At 59.4% G+C, this 18,260-nt stretch overlaps 2 protein-coding genes across 6 annotated transcripts in view; one reads left to right on the forward strand and one right to left on the reverse strand.

The window, feature by feature from the left end:
- The window catches only part of IL16 (interleukin 16), a 69,653-nt gene extending 62,780 nt beyond the window's left edge, over positions 1-6,873 (forward strand). For both annotated transcript variants that reach the window (XM_080809277.1, XM_080809278.1), the window contains 4 exons: positions 1,841-1,942; positions 4,040-4,298; positions 4,520-4,642; positions 6,080-6,873. In XM_080809277.1, the coding sequence (XP_080665403.1) occupies positions 1,841-1,942; positions 4,040-4,298; positions 4,520-4,642; positions 6,080-6,273 (678 nt within the window). In that variant the 3' untranslated portion in view covers positions 6,274-6,873. The remainder of the gene's footprint in view (positions 1-1,840; positions 1,943-4,039; positions 4,299-4,519; positions 4,643-6,079) is intronic.
- A 3,316-nt stretch (positions 6,874-10,189) lies between these two features.
- Positions 10,190-18,150, reverse strand: STARD5 (StAR related lipid transfer domain containing 5). Of its 4 annotated transcripts, none has more exons than XM_080809511.1 (7): positions 17,916-18,082; positions 17,187-17,236; positions 16,700-16,832; positions 12,239-12,356; positions 11,553-11,646; positions 10,985-11,107; positions 10,190-10,718 (listed from the first exon to the last, which is right to left on the reverse strand). In XM_080809511.1, the coding sequence occupies exons 1-6, from the start codon at positions 18,012-18,014 to the stop codon at positions 10,987-10,989; spliced, it is 615 nt and encodes a 204-aa protein (XP_080665637.1). In that variant the 5' UTR covers positions 18,015-18,082; the 3' UTR covers positions 10,190-10,718; positions 10,985-10,986. The 4 variants fall into 4 exon arrangements, with proteins under 4 accessions (XP_080665637.1, XP_080665636.1, XP_080665635.1 ...); XM_080809510.1 differs by having other exon boundaries at positions 10,190-10,811; XM_080809509.1 differs by lacking the exon at positions 10,985-11,107 and having other exon boundaries at positions 10,190-10,811; positions 17,916-18,150.
- Between the last annotated feature and the right edge of the window lie 110 nt (positions 18,151-18,260).

Raw genomic sequence — 18,260 nt, forward strand, 5'->3', positions numbered from 1 at the left:
TGGCCCCAGTAAGACCCGCCCCCCCGCCCCGAAGGACGCTTGGCCGCTCAGAAAGTGCTTTGGAAAACCTCTGGCTTATTGCATCTTTCCAGCCATTCTGGAAATGAGAAAGGTGGGGCGCGAGAGTTTTCTTTCTCTGAATTCCGTGCCCCGTCTCTGTCCCACGGGCTGCCGGGCGTGCGTATCCAGGGACAAGCTTGTGTTAACGGGAACGCGCTGTTGTAAGCGGCCTGGCTCGCGCGCTCTCACGCCGGAGACTTCCCCTGCACGGGGGAAGGGACGGCTCCCAGGGCTCGCAAGGGGCCCCCCATGTCACTCAAGTCATTGTGAAAGTCCCACTTCCCATCTGCTTCTGAGCACACTCCCAAGATGGGAGGAGAGGAAGTGGCGGCTCAGCCCGGGTGAGCACGGGCTCACGGGCTTGGCCCTCCTGGGTCGTCCCGGATCTGCAAGGACTTTTTGCCTCAGAATCGTCCAGACTGGGGTAAAAGCATTAAGGAGGCCTCGTAGCTGAAATTCCCAAGGTCAAGGGCGTTGGCGCAGCCCAGCCAACACAAGACGCCCTGGGCGGTGACTCACTTGTCTCCCGGACCCAGGACCATTGTCCCCCAGGGCTTCACTCACACAGAATGACAGGATCAAAAACAAAGAGCTGTCTTGTCTAGGGTGTCCCTGGGAGGCCACTTGCTTTTGTGCTGGGCAAGGGCAGGTGACCTGATACTTGGGTCAAAGTGGGGAGATTTGGGCCAGTGCTGGGGTAGAGGGGGGTGGAGTGGTGCCCCCATCCCTCTGGGTCTCGGGGACTCCCAACAGGTATCACAGGTCAGCTGCACGCCAGGAGCTCTCATGGTGTCCGAGCAAGGGAGCCCTTTGGCACAGGGTCATTCCCTAGCACCGAGGGGCAAAGTGGTGGCCCGAGAGCCACATGGGCCTGCCGGTGTATTGAATTTGGTCTGCGTGGAGACTGTTAAACTATTATGTTCTAAAGAGCTGAATTGATAGCTGGTGGTCGGGCTTCTCTCCTCGTTGAAAGGGGGTGGCTGGGTAGTCCTGGGTCTGCGTGGCTAGGCCGCAGGGGAGCCGGGCTCCCTGGTTCTCAGCGGCTCCGTCACCCTGCAACGCCTCAGTCGGTCCGGTTTGCTCCTTTAAGGATCTGCCTGCAACGCCCCCTCCTCCCCGCACCGACCCCCCACCCCCGGTCACTATGCATTTGAGCTTGAGGCCTCAGGTCAAGACCAGAAAGAGTGTCTGTGATTTCAGACGGTCGGAGGGGTTGTTTCCGCTCCTGTGAGCCCACGGCGGGAAGCCGTGTGTGCGTGTGTTCTTGCGGGCACGTGTGTGTGCACGGGCGCCCGCGTGTGCTGCGGCTGGGACCTGGCTGAGCTCCTCCGCGTGTGGCGGTGCCCGGTGAGGAGGAGGAAGAGGGCAGCAGCAGAGCCAATTGCGCGGACCAGTCCCGACCTCCGGCCGTCCCTGCAGCCCCCTGGCTGGCCTCGCCCCACACCGAAATGGCAGAGCTGTGCTCCCCAACGCACCGGGTTTCCAGTCGACTTAGCGGCACCCGGCCCTGTCTGAACCTGTTGCGGGTGTGGGGTGGGGCAGCCAGGAGAGGAAAAGGGAGGGGGGTGCCTGTTACTTTACACGCGCCTTTTCCCTGCTCGAGTTCCCACGACTCCAGAAAGCACAGTGCTCCCGGTCGGGTGATGGACGGGGTTCGAGGAAAGGCTTGAACTTGGCCTGTGGCCCTGCTGGGTTCGGGGACGGAGTGAGCCTGACGTGGCTCTTAGACTGTTGGGGCTGGCGTGGTGCACGTCCTTAACAGCTGTGTTTCCTTCCACAGCTATTAGACAACATCCACGTCACCGTCCTGCACAAGGAGGAAGGGGCCGGCCTCGGGTTCAGCCTGGCAGGAGGAGCGGATCTAGAAAACAAAGTGATCACGGTGAGTGGCCCAGGGCTGGGCGTGAGCGCCGGAGGCGACGGCCCCAGCGGAGAGGACGCCTGCCAGGGAGGGCCTCACTCTGGGGCTCAGACGAGCGAATGGCTGGCGCCCAGCCACCGGGCAGGGTCGTAAAGGGGAGCTGTGGGGACCCCACCCTCTATAAGAAGCCTAGTGACGTACCCTACGTGACTGCACATTCGACCCTCATCGCGATCCTTCATTGAACAAGCAAGGTCTCTGCGGACCCCAGACAACCTGCATACGCCAAGGGAACCTGAATCACTTGTGGAAATGAAAAAAAATAAATAAAAACTCCCAGGTGTCTCAGCCCCACAGCGGGACCGCTGGGCCAGAATTTCTCGGCTCAAAGGGGACATTTTAAAAAACAGCAAACCCAGCGAATGTCACTGAATCGTGCCCCCGAGAGTGGCTCATTGTGTGTTGTGTGGATTTCAAGTCAACAATACCAATTCGAAGCAGATTTTATTCAACGTCTCTTGCTCTGGACAAGGAGACCAGGAAGCTGTTCGCGACGGGACATTTAGACAGGAATGGTTTATGGTCTCCGGGCCTCCGTGGAAGGCTGCGCAGCCGGGACCGGACACCTGCGCGTGACAGCTGGGTGGTCGCAGGGCCTCCTGGTGCGGCGCACATGCTCCCCTGCCCGGCTGGAGGCTGACCCTCCAGCTCGCCACCCCCCCGCACGGAACACCCACCTCCCGCCGGTGACTCGGCTGTTCCGACCGGCCCGGCCAGAGCCGCCCCCGGGTGAGCGGTGACTTCCTTCGCTGAAGCAGGCTCTCGACCACAAGAAAAGCACTGAAAACCACCCAGGACCTGTTTCTGTCTCGAAGCTCGCAGCCCCGGACTGCAAAGAGCCCCCGGCTGTGCGGTTGACCTTCCGTTTGAGGAGGAGTGAGAGCCGGGCCTGTGAGAAGAGCCCTTGGGATCCTGGGTTCTGCCCTGAGGGGCGACCTGTCTCCGTCCCCTTCAGCCAGCCTCCCTGGACACCAAACAGACAATGCACGTCGGCCGGGCATATGCGCCGGACTCCCTCTCTCACCCACTGGGTGGGAACGCGTCCTTTCCTTTCCCAAGTCGTTGTCGCAAGAGAACTAATGCTGAGCACCGTCCATGACCGAGGCCGTGCTGGGCACTCCCTGGCTTGTGTCAACCATCTTCCCCCTGACTCAGGGAGCAGGGGTGGACAGGGAGGGACTCCGGCAGGGGACAGAGATGCCCACCAGAACTTCTGCTTCGTACCTGGGTCTCCTACAGAGCCTGGGGAGCCTCGCCACATCTGACTTCGACACAGAATCTTTCGGACACCAAAATAACGAAGAGAAACCGAGAGCCTGGTTTGCGCGATGCTGCGGCACGTCTCAGTGACAGCCCTGCACGCCGTCGCACAGTCCCTCCTAGCTGTGCACGGTAGAACTGACCTCATTAAAGAGGCAGAGCCAAGACGTGAGCTGTTTTAAAAACCCCACCTATTTTGCTGAAAGGGGACTGGGAGGGGTCCCCTTTCAGCAAAATAGAAATTCTGGATCAGAATTTCTGGGGGAGGAGCTTTAAAAATGCCCAGACGTCCCAGAAAAGCATTTCTCAAAAAATCATCCTGCGGAAAACCGGGGCCTGAGGACTGCGTGGGGAAAAAAAGGATTGTTTGCCGAAACGCTTTCGGGGATCACTGCGTGTTCTTCCAGAAATACAGTGCAAATTTGCTTTGCTGAGTCTCTAATACTCTTCCGACAAACTGGAGACATTTTCAGACCTTCCGTTTCACCCAGACCTTAGTGCCCTTTCTATGCAAGGCCCACGCATGAGGCACAGAATCTGTGCTTCGGGAAAAACACTCTGGGAGGCGCTGCCGAGCAGGGAAGGCAAGAGATGTGAACTGGGGTTGTTTACTAGGATTGCGGGGATCGGCTAGGGCATTGTGTTAGGAAGGGTTCTGAGGACGGGTCTGACCACTCTGGCTGGGGATCTCTGCTCTGCGTGTCTAGGTTTGACCCCCTGGTCCGGATCCTCTTCCCGCCGGAGTCTGGAGCCGACCCCGGCGGACTCCCGGGTCTTGACTCCCGTTGGTTTGTGCAGGTTCACAGAGTGTTCCCCAACGGGCTGGCCTCCCAGGAGGGAACTATTCAGAAGGGGAATGAGGTTCTATCCATCAACGGCAAGTCCCTCAAAGGGGCCACACACAACGATGCCCTGGCCATCCTCCGCCAAGCTCGGGACCCCAGGCAAGCTGTGATCGTCACCAGGAAGCCGGTTCCGGAGGCCATGCCCGACCTGAACTCCTCCTCGGACTCCACGACGTCAGCCTCGGTGGCCAGCGACGTTTCCGCAGATTCCAGTAAGTGCCCCCAAGCTTGCAGGGGGTGCTGGGGGTCACACCACCTTTGGCCACGTGGGGCCAGGGCTGCTGGGGCTGCTCGATCGTGCGTGGCTTGCCTGGCACGCTGCTGGGGTCGCGTGTCTGTGTTCACAGGTGCATGCGCACGGGTGCGAGGCGGGCAGGCGGCCTGGCCCGGAGAGGAGGGCGTCCCTAACAACGTCCCTGTGTGTCCCCCGCAGCAGAGGCCACGGTGCACACGGTGACACTGGAGAAGACCTCCGCGGGGCTGGGCTTCAGCCTGGAGGGCGGCAAGGGCTCCCTGCTCGGGGACAAGCCTCTCACCGTGAACCGGATTTTCAAAGGTGTGGTGTGCGTCTGCGTCTTTGCGCTCTCTCCAGTTGCGGGGGTCGGGCCGGGCCCTCACAAGGCTTCTGGGCACCTCCTAGGCCACGTTGGTTTCCCACAACCCTGCGCTCTCCTGGAGGCAAGCAGTCCACTCAGGGACTCAGTTCTGCTTTTTCTACCTTCTCTTCTCGCCTCGGGACATCCCCTGGCCCCTTCTCATTCGCTGGGTCCTGGAGCCCTGGGCTTGGTTCAGCCACGCAGGGCCCAGAACTAGGGTGAGGTCAGAGAGGCACAGCCCGGGACATGGCCCTGAAGGGGGTCCCCAAACCCTCAGTAGCCAGTTTCAATGCGCTAGATCTAAGAATTAAAATGAAACAAAATCCATAATGAACAAGATATCGAAGTTTAAAATAAGGACAGGGTCTTTCCACTTGGACACACCCAGCCTCACTTGGCTCCCCCGACTCCTGGACCCTTCAGCTCTTGTTTTATTCAAAACGCTGACGTTTTGTTCATCACAAGTTGAGGTACAAGCTGGCCAAAAGTGGGGGTCATTCAGGGTTCCCTGTGAACGTCGTGACTGGCCTGCAGCTCCCAGGGCTCTTCAGCCTAGAGCCCTAGCAGCAGGGTGGGGAGCTGGGGCAGAGCACCGGGCAGGGGTCGAGGGACCCGGCTTCGGGCCCCAGCTCAGCCTCTCACTTGCTGAGTGACCGCTGCCCCCCAGGGCCCGGGGCTCCTCATCCACACAGAGCTGTGGGGTGTGTCTGGACCCGGGTGCGAGGAGCCTCCCTGGGGCGGGGGGCTCCCCGGGACTCCATATTTACTCCAACTCTGGGAAAGACGTTCTTAGTGTTTGAAGGTGGGCTGCCGGCTCTGAGCCTGGCTGGGTACCCCAGTGCTTGCACTCCTGCAGGTGCAAAGGGACGACTGCTCCCCACGCAGTGCTAGTTGGACACCCGATGGGCACAAGGACCCGAAATACTTGAGCAGTTTTTAAATTCTCATTGCTATTAGCTTTTAGTCACTATTTCTGAATCTCATGGTGGCAAACGGACGGGGAATCCATTACAATAAAGCAACAGTCCTTTGAAAGGGTGGGGGCCGTACACGATTCTGTCCTCTTCCCACAGACACAGGGGTCTTCTCCAGGCCTCTAGGATCTGGGAAGTCTCCTCAACCTGGCTCTGGGCTTGGGGCTGCCCGGAACCTCCCTTCCCTGGGGACACACAGGCTACACCTTTCCCGAGGGCCACGGAGCTGGAGGCTGGCGTGCCCACCTTGAGGTCACCGTCTGATGAGATGCCCCATCGAAGGCCCACCACCAGGCTGCTGAGGGACGGGCACCCTGTTCCCTCCCAAGCCGTCCCGGCTCCTCGGAGACTGACGCTAGGAGGTAACCTTCTTTGCTCCCCGGTCACCTGTGCAACCCATTATCTTCTTCCTCCTCCTCTCAGGGGCCGGCTCGGAGCAGAGCGAGACGATCCAGCCAGGGGACGAGCTCCTACACTTGGCTGGCACGGCCATGCAGGGCCTCACGCGGTTTGAAGCCTGGAACATCATCAAGACCTTGCCCGACGGACCTGTCCCGATCGTCATCAGGAGGAAAAGCCATCAGGCCAAGGGGACCGCAGGGGCAGGAGACCCATAGGCAAGCACAGAGCTGCTCACAAGCGCTAATTCTCAGGGTCACTGCTACTCCCCGCCCGGACAGGGGACAGCAGAGATGTGCTTCCTGGTGCCGCCGCCCCGGTCCTGACCTTCCGGGAAGTCACCCAGCCGGAGGGCGGTCCCAAAAGGAAGGGCAGAGTCACACCGGGGAGGCCCGTACAGACGATGCACAGAGAGCGTAAAGAAAATACTGTGGTGCTATAAATAAAACGGCTGTGTCCCGGTTGTATGAAATCCACGTCCTGCTTGGCAGACTCCCCGAGTCCTGGAGCGGTGCCATGGTTCACGCCGCGTACCGCGTTTGTGTTTCTCACGCATCTGCCACGTGGGGACGGGTTGTGCTGCTCTCCTGGGCATCTGCCCGAGCAGCTGGGAGGCTGCTCGATCACTGCCCCCGAGGGTCAGTCTGGTGTGGTCTTCTGGTGGGACCTGAGCTGGAGCGGTCAGCCTGGATGCTCACAGGGGGCCTCGCCCCGGGGCCCGGGCTCCCTCACACATGGCGGCTGGGGCAAGAGTGAGAGCCGGGTCGGGGGTCCTTCTTCTGAACCTGCCTCGGAGCCCCGAGGCATCTTCTGCTGGACCCTATCGGGAAGCCGGCCCAGGTGCGAGGCGAGGGCAGCCACTGCTGGGCTATGGGGAAAACACCATCTACCTGACAAAACCCTTGCAAAGCTGGTTGTCGTTGGGTGGGAGACATGATCCAAGGTCTAGGGGGAACTGGGTGGTGGGGGTCTAGGGGGAACTGGGTGGTGGGGTCTAGGGGGAACTGGGTGGTGGGGGCCTAGGGGGTACTGGGTGGTGGGGGTCTAGGGGGTACTGGGTGGTGGGGCCTAGGGGGAACTGGGTGGTGGGGGTCTAGGGGGAACTGGGTGGTGGGGGTCTAGGGGGTACTGGGTAGTGGGGGTCTAGGGGGTACTGGGTGGTGGGGGTCTAGGGGGTACTGGGTGGTGGGGCCTAGGGGGAACTGGGTGGTGGGGGTCTAGGGGGAACTGGGTGGTGGGGGTCTAGGGGGAACTGGGTGGTGGGGGTCTAGGGGGTACTGGGTGGTGGGGGTCTAGGGGGTACTGGGTGGTGGGGTCTAGGGGGTACTGGGTGGTGGGGGTCTAGGGGGTACTGGGTGGTGGGGCCTAGGGGGAACTGGGTGGTGGGGTCTTGGGGGAACTGGGTGGTGGGGGTCTAGGGGGAACTGGGTGGTGGGGTCTTGGGGGAACTGGGTGGTGGGGGTCTAGGGGGAACTGGGTGGTGGGGCCTAGGGGGAACTGGGTGGTGAGGTCTAGGGGGAACTGGGTGGTGGGGGTCTAGGGGGAACTGGGTGGTGGGGGTCTAGGGGGAACTGGGTGGTGGGGGTCTAGGGGGTACTGGGTAGTGGGGGTCTAGGGGGAACTGGGTGGTGGGGTCTAGGGGGAACTGGGTGACGGGGCAAGGACGCCAAGGGGAGCACAGGTGAGACTCAAAGTGTGGGCAGCTGTCCCGACAGCACGGACCAGCACGCATACGGCCGGGTAAACTGGAAATTGCTACAGTCAACCTACCCCGAGCCGAGCACCGGGCTGGCGTTAGCAGTCATGGTCTTTGCTAGTCACAGTGGGGGTCTATGGGGCATGGTTTTGTGCCACTGAATTGATGAGGGGGCCGAGACCCGGAGACGGCAAGTGGCCCGTCCAGGCTGGTGAACGATGGAGCTGAGACTAAGTCCTTCTTTTCTGTGATTCAGTAAAGACCGACGGGCCAGTATGGACCAGCACATGTTTCCTCTGCTCGTCTCTTAGTGCCTGACGGCCCCGCTCAGGGCAGACCGACGTCTTAGCAGCAAGCAGCAGCACCCGACCAGCCCCCGCAGCGTCCCGGCCCTGCCCCAGCCCCGTGACTGGTGGAGACTGGGGACAACACGCAAACGAGTTACTCCCAGGCCGGGAGCACTGGGGCCAACGTGGAATCTGGTGGCTTCTCCAGGGTCTGCAGGAGGCAGACCGTTTCCTGGCGGTGAACTCACAGGACTCTCACCGGGGCGCCCTCTTCATGCCGTTGCCGCGTGTGATGTCACTGCAGTGGGCGCCAGCTCGCCGGTCCACTCATCCCAGGAAGCAGCGGGCTTACAGCCGTCGCGTCCCGCCCGCTGCCTGGCGTGTCCCCTTGTGAGTTTTGCCCTGCCCCACCCAGAGACAAGGTCTCAGACACCGGGCGGACTGGTTCCTCAGGTTTAACAGACATTGAGGATCACTGCGACCCAGCGCGGGAAGACGCGCCTGAGTTCCCCGCGTAACTCCACGGGATCCTGCCTTTGCCACCCCCGGGCTGGCCGGTGAGGCACACCCAGGTCCCACCATCTTGTAGGGACCAACTGCCGGGCGAGTCGCCAGGTCAGGCGTGCGGACCAGCCCAGGGAAGGAGTGGCCTTCCGTCGGGACCAGGAGCGGGGGACGCACAGGAGCGCAGGGCTGGCCACAGGCCAGGGACACACAGAAGGCACCCGGCAAGTCTCAGCAGGCTCGTCTCAGGACTAGGGCACAGCTGGCCCGCGGTCCTCCCAGTCCCTCCTCCTGCTTCAGAAGGTCCCCCTCTCCCCACTCAGGACGCCGCCACTGGTCGTTTCCAGTCTCCGTGCTGGGGGGTGGGGGGACGCGTCTTCAGTCCAGGAGCCAGCAAGGTCTCGACACAAGAGCTCATCAGTTTGAAGTCACGGTGCTGGGATTTACGCGGGAGATTTGGCCGTCCCTGGCCGACGTCTTGAGAAGGGAGCAGAGGCAGAGGAGAGCACCTCAGTGAACGGCTTCCAGTCACCCCCAAACATCGCAAGCGCCACAGCTCACCGTTAGGGACCCACTTCCGCCCTGTGGGCACCGCACCCTCCTCAGGGCCTCTCCCAGGCCGCCCTGGTTCCTTGCTTTGAGCCGTGTCTAACCAGTCGGTACATCATCTCATCTGCAGGGACTTGAAGCAGCAGGCGACCTGGGGACTGTTATTCCCGTCCCCACATTGTCCCGGCAAGACAGGACGTGAAGCGGGGGCCGGTGATGGCACTGACCGGGAGCAGGAACTCTGAGTGAGAGGCAGGCGCCGGGACAGGGGCATGTTTCCAGACTCCCAGGCAGCACGGCTCCCCCCGAGGGGCCCTGCGACCCCGGTCCGAGGCGCGGCAGGCTCTCTATCCCGCTAGACAGGGAGGCAGAGGTGGTTTCCGGGGTCTCCCGAGCGGCCGCCCGGCGGAGTCAGGCCCTGCCGGGCACTTACCGCGGGAATGAGATCTAAACGAATCCAAGAGCCTGATGAAGGTTTCTGGGTAAGTCAGCGGGATGGTCCCAACGACAGGACTATGAGGTCTGCGGTCCCACCGCGACCTGTAAGAAGGGGGCTCCCTAACCCCTCCTGTTTCAAAGGTTGCTCGTGCTTCACCACATCCGGAGACAGACGCCCCAGGACTCAAAGGTGGGGAAGTGAGTCCTACGCACAAAGTGGGGGCTGTCTTTCCCTGGGAGGACTCGGAAACTTCCTGCGGACTGTCGTCACTGCAACTCGAGGACACTGGGGTCAGGCACAGGGATGCCGCTCACTGTGACAGGCTGTGTGGTCCCGACCCGAGACAGGGAGGGGACCTCATGTGGCTGCCGAGGCCCCTTCCAGGTGGCAAAGCCGTGCTCCCCTGTTCCGATGACCCACACAGTAGACCAGACCTGTGCGATCTCAGAGCAGAGCCTAGAGCGGGGGCTCCAGCAGCGCCGCTGGAGGGGACCTGCCCTCCCATCCTTCATGCGGACAGCAGAGTGGCTCCAGCACGGAGCACGCCAGCCGCGAGGCTGCCGAACTGGCTCGGGGCCGCTGCCGGCCGCCGGGGTCCGCTGGGGACACGGGAGTTAACTCAGTGGAAAAGAGCGGAAAGGAGAGATTCAAATGGAAGCTACAAGCAAAAGAAATATTGAATGTATTTTTCCCCAATGCTTAGCTCATTTGTTAAAAGAGTATTTTCCAAGCTGTTATCTTTTTAAGGGGGAAAACCTGGGGCTGTGTGATCAGGTCGGAGGGCACTGCATGCAAAGCAGGCAGCAGAGCCTGGCTTTCGGCGTCAGTGGGGGTCCCTCCTAACCGGCGGGGGCAGGTGGCCTCCGGCAGTGACTGGCACACACAGGCCTCAGACCAGAGTACACCCCCTGGGGTCTGCAGTCAACCAGGACACAGGGCCGAGGAGCGACTCCCTGAAGCCAGCCCGGAGAGGGGAGCTGGCGGCGGGGGCCACTCCCACCGGTTTCTCCGTCTAGACGAGCTGTCTCCAAGCAGGTCCCATAGGGTGAAAACTGGCCCTCGGAGCTCTCCGGTACCCTGGCATCAGCGTTCTGCAATGAGGCCCGGGAGTCCTCGGCTAGCAGGCGCAAACGTCAGTCGTACAAAGTCTTCGCGGCCTTCTCCAGGTTGGTATAGAACCCGGCCATGCTGCGAGGGAAGAAGGAGTCCACCACGCTCTGCGGGAGGTAGCCGCTGAGGTCGGTTTGGAAGAACGTGACCAGGTGGGTCTTGTTGGGCTCCCTAGGGAAACAGGGGCAGAGCCACAACACGCTTCTGCAGTGGGGCATGGGGGCTGTGCCCCAAGGCCACAGAGGAGCACCCGCCCTGACGGACAAGGCCGGGACACTGAGATTCGTCCTCGGGAACCCCACCCAGCACGGCACCTGCCCATCACGGAGCCCGAGGACCCGCACCTTCAAAACCGCGGCCTCCTCCCAGTCGCACAGACAGGGCGACAGAGGCCCGGAGGGGACACGGACGGCAGGTGAGCAGTACAACCCAGCACGGGCTCCTCTGGACTGTGGCTTTTCGACTCACTGAAGGGAGACAAGCCCTGCGTGGGACACGGGCTGGGGACAGCCCCCCCCTCAGCTGCTCCGGGCTGGCGGACGGAGGTCAAAGAGCACGGAAGGGAGGACCTGGCCCTCCGGCCCTGCACTGCCGGCCTCGGACGCTCTTACCCGGGAGAGGTCCCCTGACCTCCCTGAGCTCGTTCTCTCATCTGCTAAATGGGACCATGGCATTTGCCCAGCCTGCCTCACGGGGCTGGAGGGGGAGCCCCACACTGGAAACAGTAAGAACAAGGCCTCCCACCGTGCCTCCCCGGTGCTTGGGCACACTGCGTCACAACGTGTCCAGAACAGGGCTCCCTACGGGCTGGTTTATTACCGCACACTGTAATTAACGCACCCATTGCCCAGAAGGTCCACAGTTAAGCTACGCGTAGGTCTGGGCACGTCACTCAATCCCGATGATCCTTACCCTGGCAGAAGCTCACAGAAGCAGCCACAAGGGTGGTTAAACCCTCTGACGTAACCCGGCTTCGGGGGACACAACGGGTGCTCCACGTTGATAGCTGGAAGACAGCCAAACGGGGAGTGAGCTCCGACCTCAGCTCTCGCGCATGCAGACCACACCACCTGGAGCCTGAGGGGTCAGCACGGGTGCCCTGGGACCTGCCCCCGAGCCCCCCGCCATCCTTTACACTCACACACACACACAGACACACACGCACACATACAAACCCACACATGCACACACCCATGTTCACGGCTTCCCAAACCTGCTGGCATCTCAGAGATAAGCACATTCCGCAGGGTAAGGCCAGGGGGCAGGAGGGAGGCACCCATCTCCATCTGTCCCTGCATAGAGGATCCGGACGAATGGCCAGGGCTGCGGCTTTCGGGAGGCAGTGGGACACGTGCAGGGGCGGGAGGGAGGGGACAGGGCCACAACCCCGTGCAGCGACAGTGTAGACCATGAGCCTCAGTGGGAAAGACAAGGGATGCTGGCCAGGTCTGTGACGTCAACATGCAATGACTGGCCTGGGCGCTCCCTTGCTGTGGCCCCCTACGACATGCGATCCCCCTGCCAGCTGCCGAGGCCGGGTGCACGCAGAACAGGGGACCCAGGGTGTGAGTCCCGGCGGCAGTCTGGCTGTCACTCACCATTGGAACTGAGGGTCCCGTCCTCATACTTCTTGATGAGCACCAAGTCCACGAAGTCTCTGGGGGAGATGAGCTTCATGGCAGCCGAGGGGCTGGTGGTTCTGCTCACGCACAGCGTCTGTCAAGCACAGAGGGTCCCGCTTACGGCCACAGGTCTCCCTGCCCTGCCCCACCCCCGGCGTCTGGGAATCAGGAGTCCGGGGAGTCCGGCCTTAGGAGCAAGGGCCTCCTTCAGTGCTGTGCCTGGGCCGCCGTCCGGTCCCCCCGCCCGGCCCTGGAGGGAGTCTCCCTTGATCCTCACCCCAATCCAGAATTCGCCACCAGGCCACCCTCCCACGTTGAAGGCAAGGTCGCCCCAAACCCAACCAGGCTTTATCCCACCCTTCCCCTCCTCCAGCAGGGCCGCCGCCCTCTCCGGGTCACAGCGGAGAAGAGCAGGTCAGCTGTGGGATGGGACGGACCTCTCTGGGGTGTGGTGCACGCAAGAAGGGACTGTGCTTTAAGGGACTGGGTTTTAAGACTGAGGCACGGAGTGTCTTGGCAGAGACACCTGTGCCCCGAGGGTCTGAGTCTTTAGGAGGGCACTGGGAATCCATTTCCAGATGATGCGGCCTCCCTGTGTTCCTCCTAAAAACACCAGCCTTAGAACAGGGTCACCTCCACACAGCCTCTCCCTTCCCACTGGGGACACATGCACAGCACACCCGACCCATCCAGAATCCTCCTAGCAGGCACGGTCCCGGCGGCCACGTCCCCCAGGGCACCGAAGGGACAGGTCAGGACGCGGGTTCCCCCATTGAGCACGGCCACGGTGAGGAGCCCCTGTCCTCCCTCTTACTCTTTTTAAAGGCCAAAGCTTGCTGTTAGACACAAGGCCGTTTTGACACTTCTGAATTCTCCTAGTTTGTAGCAGGAATGGCAGAAGTGCTATCTATCCATCTATATTATTTTTAGTAACCGCTGGCTTCTTGCCCTGATTCCTGCTGCAGGATCCATCCCTCCTGAAGGAGCACGGACAGTATTGGTAAGAAACGCCCAAGGCGGCATCGTATGATAAATCCCCAAACTCGCGCACGGATCTGTGTTTCATCCTTCCTGCTGCGCACCTGTCATCTCCTCTCGGACGTAGAATTCCAGTATTTGGGAGGGCTCAAAATCAGGCTGATAAACACCAGTCTGCAAGGGAGGGTTCCTTCTCCGTATTGTCGTCGTAATGGCAAGGAGGAACCACAGGTTGGCTGTGCCTCCCCTTCTCCAAAACCTGAGCTCCCCGGCAGCCTGGGCCTTCCTCTTTTCACCGTCACCGTCCACGGAAGCCTCCGACTTTCTGTCTTCCTCCTCCTTTTTTTTCTTTGAAGACTTCATCTCTAAGTCATCTCTGCATCCAACGATGGGGGGCTCGAACTTAGGGAGCCCCGAGATCCAGTCACCTGCTCCACCGACTGGAACCAGCCAGGCGCCCCTCTCTTCCTAGCAGGAAGTCCTATCTTTCCAGGGGCCTGTGAATTCGCGTGAGCAAAGGCCTCCCGTTGTATATTACTTTTTACGTATACTAGTGCTTCATCCACATCTGTAATACAATCGTACTGTCTTAATAACTTACAATCGTATCTCAATCCAGACTCTTTCTAACATGCAGTCCCAGGAGATGTATTATGTACATATAATTAATAGCCATATTAATGAAGGATGATGTGTTTGAAGCATAAATATATTAGGGTGAAATTCCGTAGCCCACAAGCAATGGAGAAACGAGTTCAAGAAAAAAAATTATATAAAATTTTTGTTTCAGGAAAACGTGTTCATGTGTGATGAGGAGCACAAAGCAAAAGTAAGTAGATGAAATTAAATTTCCTTACAGCTTCAAGATGAATGAGAAGTACTTGAGTTGGGAAAGATACCCCTGCAGCAACTCAGGACTGCCTTGCTAGAGGCAAAAAGCAACCTTAGCTAGACCAGCTAGGCCTCCAGCATCCTGGACGTCTTCTTTAGCGTATGAAAACCCTTCCGGAAACTCCCTTTATCTCTACCCGCCCCAAGTTAAAACTGTACCATCAGTGGCTCCTCTCACTCCCAGTGCAGATCTCTCTGCCCACAGGTCCGCCCTGTGCTTTAATAAAAGCGCCTTTCTGCGCCTAACGTGTCTCAAGAATTCTTTCTACACTGCTCGCTCCTGGCCCACAACGTATCAACATACTTTTAAAATAAACGATAGTAAATAAAACTTCACGTCATGCAGCTGCATCGGAAAGAAGGACGTCATTGTCTTGCCTAAAACTGTCTGATTTATTACATGTAAAAATGCCATGCTTCTAGGGCCGCCTGGGTGGCTCAGTGGGTTAAGCGTCCGCCTTCAACTCAGGTCGTGTTCTCAGGGTCCTGGGATCGAGCCCCGCACTGGGTTCCCTGCTCGGGGGGAAGCCTACTTCTCCCTCTCCCTCTCCCCCTGTTTGTGCTCCCTCTCTCGTTCGTCTGTCAAATAAATACAATCTTAAAAAAAGACGCTCTGCTTTGCAATTTATGATGAAAATTTTAGACGTTAACGAAATGTTAGGCATCAAGCGGACATATGGGGATGATGTAGAATTTCTCAGAACTCTTCGGGAGGCATGCACGCAAAACATTTGAAAACTTGCAGGACAGGATTGACAGGGTCAGGCAGGGAAGGGGGAGGGGGCAGGGCATGGGGGCTGCTTTGGGCCCACACTGGCTCAACCATCGACCAAGGACTGAGGGTCTGTGCGGGCCCCAGGCAGGGAAGCAGGCATGCCTTTCCGGGAAGAACCAGGATGCTCAGAGGGAGACCCTGTGGCACTGATGAGGGAGTAGAAGGCTAGCAGAGGACAAAGCCTGAGGGGAAAACCCGCGACCTCCCCCGCGCCCCTCCTGGGTGGGTGTGTACAACATTCCTCCAGGAAACTTGCCACCATTTGTAAGAGGCTAAAACAACCTTAGCTTGGTCAGAGTCACACCTCCAGGATCCCAGCCTACGAAAGCCCTTTTGCATGCCTCCCTCTTTCCCTACCTCCTCCAACTTCCAAGTCTAAACAGCCCACAGAAATGCAGCCCCTGTGACCTTCAAGAAAACTCCATAACCGGTCATTCTGTCGCATCTGTGTTCTGTTGTAAAGGCCACTAGCCCCTGGTTTCCCAAGTCGAAGTGTAGGTGTCTATTTATCTACTGGCTTCCTAATTTTTTTTTACTCTCTCTGGTAGTCCTACGTTGCTGTTCAAATATTTTTATCCAAATGTACTCACTTTCATAAACTTGGATAAATTTATTTTAAAAGGAAGCTACTTTTCTGTAAAATATACACACAAAGGATTGTTGCTTCTAATTCTGATTCTGAGGCTGAGATCACCCGGTTTTGTTATAAAGATTAGCAAGTGTTAAATGGGTGTCACGGGACCTAACTGAAACTCTCCCCTTCAAGCTCTGAGAGGAATTAGAAAAGAACCGAATCCAGGTGACATCACCATGCATGATTCAAGGTCAGTGTTTGCCTAACAACCTCGTATCTCTGGGGTGTGTGCCCCACCCTTCGGGAAACACCCACATAAATTCTGGACCATGAACTCAAATGTGAATTCTGGGCCAGGCCAAGAGCATCTGGGTCGTCCAGGTGGACCAGCACAGAACTGTGGCCCGAGGTTTCACAACACCATCTGTGTAAACAGGCAAGAGGGCATCATGTCTACACATCTCAGAACCTCGGACTGGCAAATTTCCCCCAGGGCAACTTTATTATTCGTTCTGGCTACGACGCCCCACCCCCCTTCTAACTTCTATCATCTAAACGAGTTGGGTTCTTCCCGCTGCAAGTTCCTAACGCTTACTGTTCTTGACAGAAGCATCTAGAATTGCGCTAATACGACAGCCACTAGCTCCGTGTCTGTTTAAATTTACCCCGAGAGTCATGAAAAGTAAATAAAATGAACAACTCGTTTCCTCCAACGAGACACCTTTCAAGTGCTCTGTGGCCCCATGGGGCCCGGGGGCTACTGTCGTGGACAGGGTTGACAGAACATTTCCATTATCCTAGAAAGTTCTTCCTGGGCAGCTCGAGCTTGGATGATACACTGGCACCAGCGGAGACACTGGGGAGGCTACCTGGTGAGGCAGGTCCTGACTCTGACTGCGGCTCTGGGCTCATTTTCACGGCCCCATGGAAGGGCACCATGTCAAACCCGAGCTGACGAGTCCAGGCTTTAGTGACCTCAGAGCACGTTCCCGCCGCCGGCCTTGACCAGTGCTGTTGGTTGCCATTTCTCTGACTGCTTAGGGCGTCTCCCCCCCATCTGGTCACACGGTTTCCCACCCGCGCCCGGGCCCAGGTTGGGCCTGAGCATGGCAAGCAGCGGGCAGCCCGTGTCTGCCGAGGTACCCGGGCCGTGCGGGGTGCTGCCCTGGCCAAAAGGTGTCCCTGACCCCCTAGGGTGACCATGCTTGGAAAGACTTACATCAGTAAGGCTTTCGATAATTTCAAAGCTGCTCACGTTCTCATCCCACTTGGCTCGAAGGGTCCCAGGAAGCGGCTTGATGCAGTCCCACACCTTCTCCGGGGGCGCGTTCACGATGCCTTCTCCCCGGTACCTGGAGCACGAGAAGGCACGTGAGCCCGGGCATCCACCCAAGACTCTGATCCCGGGATTATAGGCAAGGACTAGACGTCACACCTGTCCCTGCTCTTTGAAGACAGCCTCGCGGTCAGGGGCTGCGAGTGAACCAGCCTCCCTCCCCTCGCACCTGCCGAAGCGGACCGTAAGCTTTCACGAGATACAGCCTGCTGGAAATGATTCACTTAACAACAGAGGCTTTTCTGGAAGATAACCGGCAAGTGGACTCCAGGGTTCCAGGGCAGATGGGCATGATTTTAGGAAGCAAACCCACAGAGACATCAAGAAGGGAGTGGCCCTTCTCACAAACTTGGGCGAGGCAGGCACTTACAGGTTCCCTGAAAACTCCACAGATGGCCTCCAGGAAACTGAAACTCCATTCTGTCAAAAGGCACAGAATCGTAGAATTTAGGGCTAGAAAGGCTCTGGAAGGTCACCTGACCCAGTCCCTGTGCTACAGAAGAGGAGTCTGCAGCCCCAAGAGACGGGCTGCTCCACGCTGACCGACCCAAGAGATGGGCTGCTGCACGCTGACCGACTCCTGTGTGGCAGGGCAGGGGCTGGTCTTGGACCGAGCTCTCCCTCCGTAGAACGTGATGGAGCAGGGGATCTGAACTGGCTGATTCCAAGAGCTTGGGGTGATTTTCAAACCTCCTAAAAGTCACCATGCCATGTGTCTCCTCAAGCGATTTCCATCTATTTGCTGAAAATCAGAAGCCTCGCATAAGCAAAACTATGCCCATGCCACCCTCCTGGGGACTGGGAGAGGCTCCGGCCAAGAAGAGGGGAGGCTCTGGGGCCTAACCACCGGCTGCTGGCCAAATGACCTTGGGCAAGTCACTCACTGAAAGGGACAGATCTGTATCTCCCCTCCTGGGGTCATCGTGCAAACAGGCCCAGGGTTTTTTAAGGAATCGACCCTCAGTGGAATCTACCCTCCACCCTACCCAGCTCCAGGGCACTGGAGAGCAGAAAGGGGCAGGAAGAGGAGGAGCCTGGGGTCTTCGGAGACCCCAGCCCCAGGGAGCACGCGACCCCTTCCCGCCAGCTCCGCACTCACGGCTTCCCGGCAAATCTTCCATCCTGACTCGTCCCGCCGGTACTGGAGCACCTTCTCCGCCACCGCCTCGCTCATCTGCGCGGCCAGCGCCGGGTCCATCGCGCCAGGCGGTCCCCGCGGCGGCGGGCTCCGGGCCGGGCGGTGCTATGGCCTAGGCTGGCTCTGGGTCTGGCTCCGGGAGGCCGCGGCGCCCGGCCCCGGGGGCGGAGCCACAGCTCCGGCCCCGCCCCGCGCCTCGGATTGGCCCCGGCGGGCAGGCGGGCCCCGCCCCGCCCCGAGACTGGCAGGGCGGGAGACGGCCGGGCCGGGCGGGGCGGTCCTGGGCGGGCGGCGCAGACCTGCGGG

This window comes from Martes martes (genome assembly GCF_963455335.1).
Source record: "Martes martes genome assembly, chromosome: 7".
Lineage (NCBI taxonomy): Eukaryota > Metazoa > Chordata > Mammalia > Carnivora > Mustelidae > Martes > Martes martes.